Raw genomic sequence first — 11,358 nt, forward strand, 5'->3', positions numbered from 1 at the left:
CTTTTCTTTGGTCGTCCGGGCTCGTTCCAACCAATATCTGAACCTCGTCTTAACGAGATTTGGTACCATGGCTCATTAAACACTTAAAATCTGACTGAATGTGAACATTAGAAAAAGTGTAATTCAATTTTGTTACAGCTAAGTAGTATTAAAACTTCAAATCACTCTTCAAGCTACATGACCCATTTTGTTGACAGCCATAAGCGTTTTATTACCTTCACAATCATACTCTATAGAACGCCTTGAATGCAACTAACTATTCACTGTCTAAAATCGCTTTAAAAAGATTATAAGCTTTGCGTTGCTGGTGACATTCGGTACAATTTAAAGGAGTTTTTTTTAAAACTCGGAATCCTAGCAATTCCAACACAGGCGTCATGTTAAAGAAAACTCCAGCTTTTATAGATTCAGAAATTCTTTATTGTAACTGTAGTTTCAGGAAAGCAATAACATTACAGCCATAAAGTAAGTCAGTACAAATCAAAAATCAACATAAGTAATGTATGTAGAGGGAAACAACCCGAAATAAAATCTCCCGAAGTAGTGTTAAGTAATTAGTTCTGATCATCAGCAAACAGAAATACATCAAATATGTAAAACTTAGGCAGTCCTGACAGTTGACCGCGGGAGTAAAATATATTGGTAAATAAACCAAAATGTAATGGTTTTAAGCGAACTGAAGAACTTTAAGATCGGGGAAATTTGCCTTAGAAGTAGTTCTCGAGTGAGTCGAAGGAGCAAGTGACACCGTGCAGAAAAGTTACTTTTTATTTCCAAAATGTTGCCAAAACTAAGACAAAAACAAAAAGTTCATATATGAAAGCAAGACTCCTCGTCAAAGCTCAACATTTGGGATTTACTGCTCCAAAAATATTTGTACTCAGTTTGTTGGGCCAAGTTGCAAATGTCCCAAATGTCAAAGACAACTTTTGCTCGCCTTTGGGAGAAGAGGATTGGCTAGTGACTTCCTTATTTGCACGTAATCACCAATAAAACGGCCTGAGGCACTGGGTACCATTCACTGAAAGGTATTTCAGTGTCAGCTTAATACTCTTTGACAGGGGTTATAGTGGCAAAAGTTAGCGTTTTCCAGCTCTCGGTCCGCCAAAAGTTAGTGAATATCGTTTTATTAGTGAGATTCAAAAGTCACGAAGATGACTTTGGAAAGAAGCAGAGGCAAGTTTGCAGCCTCAGTCCGCAGTCACTTTCTCCACCTCAGCTCCCTGCTTCTTGTACTTTTTGCTCCGACGAGCGAGAGCAAGACGGCCAAGTATTCCACCTACGAGGAAGAATTGCCTGGCACCGTGATCGGAAACCTGGCTGCAGATTTGCAGCTAAACGCGGCCGCTGGCGGCCCGAGCGGCTTCCGAATGATGCAAAAGTCCAACAGGTCCCTGGTACAAGTTGGGGAATGGGACGGAGAGCTGACGGTCGGGGGGCGCATTGACCGAGAGCAGCTGTGCCAACAGCAGCAGCCCTGTCTGCTCGTCTTCGACGTGGTGAACTTCTCCCGGGAGAAGTTCCTGCTCATCCATGTGGAGATCGAGGTGAAGGACATCAACGACAACGCCCCCGAGTTCCCGCAGCCGGAGATGGAGGTGGAAATCTCCGAGAGCTCGCCGCTGGGGACCCGGCTGCCCCTGGAGCCGGCGCTCGATGCCGACGTGGGCGCCAACTACCTGCAACTTTACCAAGTGTCGGCCAACAGTCACTTCGAGCTGGAGGTGCAGAGCCGGGCGGACGGAGTGAAATGTGCCCAGCTGGTGCTGCTCCGCCAGCTGGACCGGGAGACGGAGAGCGAGTTGAGGCTGGAGCTGAGAGCTCAGGATGGAGGCAGGCCGCCCCGGACAGGGAGAGCCGAGCTCCGGGTACGCGTGCTGGACGCTAACGACAACCGGCCGGCCTTCGAGCAGAGCTCCTTGGTGGTGGAGCTGGATGAAGACGCGCCGCCGGGCTCGCTGCTACTGCAGCTGGAGGCCGTGGACCCGGACGAAGGGCCGAACGGCGAGGTGCTGTACGGCTTGGGGCCCGCGGTGCCCGCCGAAGTGCGGCGCCTCTTCCGCCTGGACGCGCAATCCGGCCGCTTGACCCTGGAAGGGCCGCTGGACCACGAGAGCCGCCAGAGCTTCGAGCTGGACGTGGAGGCTCAGGACCTGGGAGCCAAGCCGAGCCGGAGCGGCTGCAAGGTCACCGTCCGCGTCCTCGACATCAACGACAACGCGCCCGAGATCAGCATCACCCCCATGGCCTCCAGCGGCTCCGGCCTCGCCGCCTACATCACCGAGGCGGCGGCCAAGGGCAGCTTCGTGGCGCTGGTCAGCACCTCGGACCGGGACTCGGGCGCCAATGGGCGCCTCTCCTGCACCCTGTCCGGACACCCGCACTTCGAGCTGCGGCCGGCCTACGGCAGCTCGCACATGATCGTGACGGCGGCGGCGCTGGACCGCGAGCAGGAGGCCGAGTACAACCTGACGCTGGTGGCCGAGGATCAGGGCCCGGCGCCGCTCAAAACCGTCCGGTCCTACACCATCCGGGTGAGCGACGAGAACGACAACGCGCCCTCCTTCTCCCGCAGCGTGTACCGGGTGTCGCTGCTGGAGAACAACCCGCCCGGGGCCTACATCGCCACCGTGCTGGCCCGCGACCCCGACCTGGGCGCCAACGGCCGCCTCACCTACCGTCTGCTGGAGCCGCCCTCCGCCCGCGGGCTGGCCACCGTGGACCCGGCCAGCGGAGCCATCTACGCGCTGCGCTCCTTCGACCGCGAGTGTGTGCGGGAGGCCGAGCTGCGGGTGGAGGCGAGCGATGGCGGCTCCCCGGCGCTCAGCAGCTCGGCCACCGTCAGCCTGAGGATCGGCGACCGCAACGACAACGTGCCGCGCGTGACGCAGCCGCTACCTGGCAACGGTTCGGCCGCCGACGTCATCGCACTGCCCGCCCGCGCGCCCGCCGGCTACCTGGCAACGCGCGTGCGCGCCAGCGACCCGGACCAAGGCCTGAACGCCCGGCTGAGCTACCGGATCGTCAGCGAGGAGCAGGCCGGGCTCTTCAGCATCCGACCGGACACCGGAGACCTCTACCTGGGCCGCCCGCTCGCTGCCGCCACCGGGCCCCTGGGCCTCGTCGTGGCCGTGAGTGACAGCGGCCGCCCGCCTCTCTCCGCCACCGTCTCTCTCAGCTTCACAGCGGCGGCAGAGGCCGAGCCTCCCGGTGATGGCGCTTTGCTGGGCCCGGGGAAGCGGAGCTGGGACACGTCCTTCATCATCATCGTGGTGCTGGCGGGCGGATGCGTCGCCTTGCTGATGGCCATCATCGGCGTGGCGGCGACGTGCAACCGAGGTGGAAAATCAGTGAAAGCGCCAGGGCTCCGAGTCCAGGGCCACCTGGTCCGGGAGGAAGGCGACAAACCGGCGGGGAGCAGCGAGCCGGCAGCGGCGGACCTGCGGCCAAACTTGTCTCCTCCGCTGGTGAGCAATGAACTAGAAGTTGACGGAGCTTCGAACTGCGAAGACGCGACAAAGGGCGTCTGTCCGCTTGAAGCAGACCATAAACAAACTGGCATCACTGGGGAGGTAATTGAGATTGAACCAGTAACAAGCAACCCTTAAACCATCCCAGACACGCCTCCAACTGCGAATAATCATAGAATCTCTCTCGTGCAGAAGGCGACCATTCAGCCCTTCGAGCCTGCATTGACAACAGTCCCAATCAGGTTCCATCCCCCTAACCCCACATATTTACCCTGCCAATCCTCTCGACATTAAGTAGCAATTTACCATGGCCAGTCAACCTTATCCACACCTCTTGTAAGGTGGAATTTTGAGTAACGTATCTTGCCTGTAATGCACAAAGCACTACATAACATTATGATAGGGTTTGTGCTCGACTTTGTTTAAACTAACAATGCTTTTATTAAAAAAGTCACATTTTCGAGAAAGAGTTTATTTATTTTCAGGGGTCCCTAAGTACTTTTCCACCAATTGAATGGTTACAACACAAAAGGCGATTTGGCTCATCACGTCTGTGCTAGCTCTTAGAGGAAGCAATTTACCCAGAACCACTCTCTTTTTCCCACCTTAGTCCTGCAAGTGTTTCTTTCTCAGAAAATTCTCCAAATCCCTTTTTGGATATCTGTATTGAACTCCCCTCCCTCCCATGCATTCCCAGGCAGTGTCTTTGCAATCCTAACCATCTGCTAAATTTGCTTTCTCATGCTGTCATGTTTTAAATTAGGAAACCTGGCAGTCTTCTACCCCACAACACAATCCCACAAACAGTAATGTGATATTTAGATAAACTATGTTTTAGTGATGTTGACTGAGCAATAAACATATCAGGAAAGCAGAAAGTAAAGGGTTGTAGTTCAGTGAAAAGGTAGAATCCTGTAGAGGATCATGCTCGACATGATGAAGTTGCTGCAAGCAACATAGTGACATTTGCACAATAACATTTTTCAATGTGAATCATATTGGAAAGCCAAGGAATCTATTTTGTAGTAACAGAGCAGTGCAGGGAAATTTTGTTCAATAACACTCATGAAGCCAAAGTAAATAGTCAATACTTCCTTCTATTCATTGGCAGTGTTATTATAGATTAAATGGATCTTGAGCAGCAGCGCAACATGGTCAAGACTGAATTGACAGTCCATTTTACCCATTGCCAGTGAGAGCTACAGTTCAAAATTGAATGGGGTATGTGTGTTAAGCAATCTGCTGATTATTCCGTCACCAGTTTTACACTTCTGCCCAAGATCATTTAATTTCCAGTGTATTCTGCAGTCCAAGTATAAAGTGATTTCACTGAGGTGTCTCAATAGTATTGGAGTACTTTTGTATTGTAACTTTGACAGGATTCTGATCCAAATCAAGATGGAAGCAATGGGTGGTACCCAGATAAAATGCCTTGGGTTTAGCTCCTGCAAGATGTCACATTTCGTTTTAACATTTTCTCAAGGTGCTTTTCACTTGAGAGATATACGCGTGGAGATCTTTCTTGGTTGGAGACTTTCAGTTGGAAGCCGAGCAATATAAATGGGGTCAGTCTCCAAGTGTGATCACTTAAGTCAAAAAAATCCTTAAGCTGACAAATAGCTCAGAGTTTTCAATGGCCTTTCGTTCTACTTGCATTGCCCTCGTAGCCTTTGAGGTTTTGATCTAGGACATAGTGTGATTAAAAAGTATTTTGGTCCAAAACGCTCTACTGGGGATCTCTGACTTGTGTGAACAGTGGAAGCACCTCTGTTTCTCCTTCACCAAATCAGATTAAAGCATAGTTAATTGAGCAGCCAAGTGTGAAACAGAAGTGCAAGGAAGAACAGTGAATTCACTACAGAGAGGATTAAAAAATTGGAATTAAGAAAGCGAGAAAGATAAAACAGACAAAAAAAACTCCAATAACTAAAAGATTGAAGGCATGAAATTCCACTGTTGTAAAGGTAACCCTCTGTGCCAGAGAGATTGTTTAGCTGTTGTTAATTCATACCACATCATTAAAAGGGTACGTAGACTGGGATGGACAAATCCTAACTTCAGACTAGTTTAGTATCACCAGTCCAGAAACTTTACCCTTTTCCAAGCACTTCAATGCTGAATCTGTGATTCCAGTATATCGAGGCTTCTGGAAAAGCAGGGCAACAACAACTTTTGAATTTCCACTTTTTATGGCTGATAACTGGTGCTGAAAATTGCTGTCCAATTTACACTTCAATAAAAGTATGCACCGATAACATCACCATTATTTGTACCACCAAATTCCAGGCTCTTATTGCAGTTTTCAAAATTACTTGTTCTTTGTTCATATGTTCCAGCATAGCAATCAGATTGGGCTATTCAGCCCTAGGGTGATTGCACCATTCCAATCCATCATAGCCAATCTCCATCTGCACACCCTTTTTAACTAATTCTTGACCTTTTTAAATCTTTTGCTAACTTAAATCTATTATCAATTTTGAAAGCTCCAAAATCTACAGCTTTTTGAGGAAAGAGTTCCAGATGTCTACTATCCTTTTAATGTGGAAAAATTGTTTCTAGATTTTGATCCTAAATATCCTGGCTTTAATTTCACTCGATGCTTTATAATCGGACAAGATATAAATGTAGGAGAGCCATCATCCTTATTACAAACTTAACAGGATTTACAGTATTTAGTAGCTAGACTTTTCATTAATACACATTTCAGAATTAAACTTTAGTAACTATGTGATAAGGTTACATAAAAGTGAAAATGAGCACCATCCAATGAACTAAGTATCATTTGTTATGAATGCCTCATTTAATAACTAGGTACTTAAAGCTCCCAACAGCAGAAGAGTTGGAAATGACAACTGATTGAAAGTCACACAGTTCCATTGTGTGATCACTGATCTGTGCACAGCATGAGTGTGTGTTTTGAACAATGAGTTTGTCAGTTCTGTTCATGTGCACTTTGTATGAAAGTAATCATTTCTACATTTAATTCAGCACAAATACTATGATTTCACAGTCACAGGAGCTAACTTAATAATTAAACTATATTTTGTGTAATTGTATAAATTTAAGTAATTATAATATTTCAGTGCTCAGTTTTATTTTCTCTGTTTTAGAGCTTTATGCCAGAGCCTGGTCTCAATCATGGAACCTTCTATGCAGTTGCCATTCACCAAGATAGAAAGTAAGTAGAGTATTCAAGTTTGTGATGAATTTGATTTGCATTTGTAGGCATTCCATATAATCAGAAATAATTATTTTAAAAAATACCAGAATTTGTTTTTCCCACCAACTTGATTAAAAACATGGAATCTTTTAATCTACAGTGTTTTATTTTAAAGAAGAAAATATTGAATGGTTTTTTACCCTTCCATTGCAGGATACTTTCATACCTTGGTCAAGATGTATTTAGTGGAAAGGACAGTGGAAAAGGAGACAGTGACTTCAATGATAGTGATTCTGATATAAGTGGTGATGGTGTTCGAAAAGGAAGTACAGCTATTGACCAAAGACAGAATGGTAAACAATCTGCAATTAATCATGATCACAAAATTGTGACTGATTTGAAACTAATTTCATTTCTGCTTCATTAATATAAATTATTTTCTATATGGCAAAGTTCAAGCTAACAATTTAATTAGCGATTGAAACACTTGAAGTCATGGATAATTTTTATCCTTCTGTTGCATTTTAGGTCTGTTTTCCTGTCATAAAGAAAGCCAACCACCTTGCAGTTCTGATGCCCATTATAACTTGACCTCTCAAATGGCAGAGTGCAGCAAATTCTCTTCTCAATCAAAGCAGGGCTATGTGATTGCTTATTCTTCAATACCTGCAACATTACTGCATTCATCTAGTGGTGAAGTCACTTCAGTTCTGCAAGATCATCCCTTAAAATATACTCAGCAATGCAGCCACTCACCAAAGTCAGCACCTCAAACTCCTGAAAGGATTTTGTCCAGAGAATCTGGAAGGACTGTATCCTCATTTCACCCATCAGTAACACAGAGACACGATAAAACAACTTCATCAACACATGGTGCTTCTGGACATAGGTACAAAACTAGTTACCTTACAACGACACTCTCGGAAGTGGCTACTTCATTTTGAACTCTGAAAGAGAAAACCAATTCATTTCTATCATTGTTCAATTTTATTGGCATCATCTGCCATTTACGTGCAATATTCACATGTTTGGACATAAAATGACATGTAACAGATGCGCAGTTTTCAAATAACCTGGAATTTTGCAGGTCTATGTTAAGATATGTAATGCAAACTCAAAAATACAGTTACATCCAAGCTAGTGATTAACTTAAAAAAAAGTTGACTTTTGACATGACATATTGTAGCATGATGTTTTCAACTTGTAAGTGTTAACTAGTTAATAAGCAAGCTTACAAGAATATTCAAGATCAAATGAAAAACTGCTTATTATCAACTAATTATGTTATCCCTTGTGTTAAGTTGGAAACTTCACATGAAGTGCTGTTGAAATGCACATTTTTTTCACAGCAGGGATAACTTCAGATTGTATTGATGCAGGATGTAGTGATGGACAGGTTAAGAGGCAATCTTATCCCCTCCCTGTTTAGAAATGAACAGAAAACAGCAACTGCATGCTTTTTTTGCAATCATATTTCAACACTTGGCATTATAAAATAGTTGTTGGGAAATTTTATCTCTGAGCAGCTACAAAGCTTTTGTCCACGAAATGGGAGCAGGAAAAGATTGGAGAGCACGTTGTTCTCTTCAGTCTCCAAATTAAAAATTCAAGAGTGATATTGGCAGAAGCCTAGAGTCATCCATATGCTTCTCTCTTCAGGCAGGAGCTATAAAAGGAAACCAAGAGATTGGGAGGAAATATTAAGTTTAAAACATGGGTGAGGTATATTTTGAATATTCAAAAAAATAATTATTAAAGAGACTAATACTGCTATGTATGCCAGCCTACACACAACTATAACAACATTAATAACATGGCAATTAGGAACACGAGGAGGCCATTTGGTCCTTTGAGCCTACTCCACCATTCAATAACATTGTAGCTGATTTATCCTAACCTATTCCCATTTCCTTTAATTTACTTTGTACCCATGCATTTATCAATCTGTCATAAATATACACAAAGATTAAGCATGCACAATTCTCTGGGTTTGAAATATTCCAAAGATTCATAATCATTTGAATGATGAAATTTCTTCTCATCTGTCCTAAATATCGAACCCTTTGTTCTGAGAATGACTTCGCAGTGAAGGGGAACATCCCTGCAGCATCTACTTTATCATGCTTCTTAAGAATTTTGTTACAATTAGATAGTCATATTCTTATAAAATCTAAGGAATTTGGGCCTAGTCTTTTCCATCTCTCGTCATAGGTATCATTTTGATACATTACTTGTTACTGCCTTTTACGATTATAAATGTATCTTATTAAATTTATTTTTGTGGGGGGGGTGTATGGGGTGATGGTCATTTATTGCATGTTTTTTTTAACTCTTCTCACTGTTCTTTGACATGGAAAATTTGTCAGTCATGTTTTATACTAAGGGTAAAATTAAAATTATTTTTTATATTGATAATCATTGACTGGTTCATTATATTTTAGCACTGACACAAACTTAAGGGATTTTTAGTTTGTTCAACTGAAATTGAGTACAGCAGTTTCTTACCACTGCTGTTCCTAGTTTACAATTGCATCTGATGCTTGTGTCTATCAGACACCACCCTAAAGTGAAAGTGATAAATCCTACCGTTGTCATAACACCCAGGAAAAATATTCACTTGCAGCAAGTTAAGTGAAATAATTATATTCCTAAGTAACTCAACATTATGGATTTGCTTCTGGCCATGATTTTATTACCACAACCACTTGCATTTATCTAATATCTTTAGCATAATAAACTGTACCAGAGTTGGGGCATTGTCAAACAGAATTTGGCACTATGCCACATAGGAGATATTAAGACAAATGAGCTCTGAAACTTGTTTAGAGAAGTAGGAGCATTTTGAGAAAGAGTTAGGTAAAAAGGTTTGGAGAGGGTAGTATAGACCTTGGCATAAAGGCAACAGAAAGCAAGATCGCTAATGGTGAAACAAGGCAATTGAGTGATCAGCAAGAAATCTCAATTCTTGGAGTGTGCAGAGGATGAGGCCATGATGGAATTTGAAAATGATGAGAATTTTTAAATGGAGTTGTTACCAGACTGGGAGTCAATATAGGTTGCTGAGCACTGGGTAATGAATGAATGACTTGACGCAGGGAGCATGGATAAGCTCAAATATATGGAAATTGTTGGTTGGAAGACTGGCCATGAAACCTGAAAGGACCGTCAGTGTCTTGTTCAACTGATGGTACTGTTTGTCTCTGCATTAGAAATATATTAGGTTCTGTAGAAAAAGAATGGGAGTCGGCCAATCAGCCCTTGAGCTTGTTTTCGTCTTTCAATAAGAGTATGGCTGATCAGATTGTGGCCTCAACTCCACATTCTGCCTATCCCAATCATACTCCCATATGACTCCCATATCAGCCGAGAATCTAGTGGTGGTAATCTGATGGGTGCAGTGGAGGGGGGGTGGGGAGGCAGCTGGGAGAGAGTAGGGTGAAAGGAAAAGTATCAGGGAGAAGGAGGTTCCGAGGGACACTTGTGGGTTGAACTGTGTCTGTTTCAATGCTAGGAGTGTGGCAGGGAAAACGGATGAGCTTAGGGCCTTGATGTTTGTGAGGCAGTTAGGTGTGGTGGCTGTAACAGAGACATGGTTAAGGGAAGGGCAGGACTGGCAGCTGAATGTTCCTGGGTACAAGTGTTTTAGGTGTGACAGAGGAGGGTTGAAGAGAGGTGGAGGGGTGGCACTGTTAGTCAAGGAAAGCAGTGCAGAGGGAGGACAATATAGAAGAGATAGGGATTGAGTCACTGTGGGTGGAGTTGAGGAATAAAAAGGGAGAGATTACGTTGCTAGGGGTGTATTATAGGCCACCCAACAGCCCAAGGTCAGTGGAGGAAGGCATTTGCAGGGGCATTTTGGATAGGTGCAGGAAGAATAGGGTGGTTGTAGTGGGTGACTTTAATCTTCCTGGAGTGAATTGGAGGGGGCCTAGAGCTGGGGGTACGGAGGGAGAGAAGTTTGTGAAATGTGTTTTGGAAGGGTCTCTAGAGCAGTATGTAACTAGTCCGACTAGGGGAGGGGCTATACTGGATTTAGTGTTGGGTAATGAGCCGGGGCAGGTGGGAGAGGTAGAGGTAGGCGAACATGTGGCTAATAGTGACCACAAGTCCGTCTAGGATAAAAATGGAAAGGGACGAGTGCCAGCCGAACGGGAGTGTGCTGAACTGGGGAAAGGCGAGCTATGGCAGGATTAGGAGGGAGCTGCAGGACACTGATTGGGAGGGACTGTTAGCTGGCAAGTCCACGGTTGGCAAGTGGGAGGCTTTTAAGGGCAAAATGAAATGGTTGCAGGGGAGGTATGTTCCGGTTAAGCGGAAGGATGGGAAAGGTAGGATTAGAGAGCCGTGGATTACAGGGGGTATTGAAGACTTGGTCAGGAAGAAGAGGGAGGCGTATGTTAGGTCAAAACGACTGGGTACGGAGAGTGCACTGGAGGAATATAGAGAGAGTAGGAGGGAGCTAAAAAGGGGAATTAGAAGGGCGAAGAGAGGGCATGAAATGGCTTTGGCTGGTAGGATTAAGGAAAATCCGAAGGCATTTTATTCCTATATTAGGAGCAAGAGAGTAGTTAGAGGGAAATTGGTCCTCTTAGGGACAAAAGTGGGGAGATATGTATGGAGTCGGAGGGAATGGGGGAGCTCCTGAATGAATACTTTGCGTCGGTATTCACGAAGGAGAGGGGTTCGGAATCGTGCAGTCTGTTAGAGGGAGCTGAGGATCAGCTGCAG

General features: G+C 44.9%; 1 protein-coding gene across 2 annotated transcripts; it reads left to right on the forward strand.

Annotated features, from left to right (window-relative positions):
* The first annotated feature begins 441 nt into the window (after positions 1 to 441).
* pcdh8.1 (protocadherin 8, tandem duplication 1) lies at positions 442 to 9,010 on the forward strand. 2 transcript variants are annotated; one of them, XM_080196898.1, is made up of 4 exons: positions 442 to 3,572; positions 6,581 to 6,648; positions 6,844 to 6,983; positions 7,159 to 9,010. In XM_080196898.1, the coding sequence occupies exons 1-4, from the start codon at positions 1,155 to 1,157 to the stop codon at positions 7,572 to 7,574; spliced, it is 3,042 nt and encodes a 1,013-aa protein (XP_080053024.1). In that variant the 5' UTR covers positions 442 to 1,154; the 3' UTR covers positions 7,575 to 9,010. The 2 variants fall into 2 exon arrangements, with proteins under 2 accessions (XP_080053024.1, XP_080053025.1); XM_080196899.1 differs by having other exon boundaries at positions 442 to 3,467.
* Positions 9,011 to 11,358: the final 2,348 nt, after the last annotated feature.

Source organism: Carcharhinus amblyrhynchos, chromosome 10, assembly GCF_965287045.1.
Source record: "Carcharhinus amblyrhynchos chromosome 10, sCarAmb.v2.hapA, whole genome shotgun sequence".
In the NCBI taxonomy this organism is placed as follows: domain Eukaryota; kingdom Metazoa; phylum Chordata; class Chondrichthyes; order Carcharhiniformes; family Carcharhinidae; genus Carcharhinus; species Carcharhinus amblyrhynchos.

Coding starts and splice junctions, on each gene's coding strand:
- pcdh8.1 (XM_080196898.1), top strand. CDS start 1,155: ATGACTTTGGAAAGAAGCAGAGGCAAGTTTGCAGCCTCAGTCCGCAGT. Junction 6,649..6,843: donor GCCATTCACCAAGATAGAAA/GTAAGTAGAGTA, acceptor CTTCCATTGCAG/GATACTTTCATACCTTGGTC. Junction 6,984..7,158: donor TATTGACCAAAGACAGAATG/GTAAACAATCTG, acceptor GTTGCATTTTAG/GTCTGTTTTCCTGTCATAAA.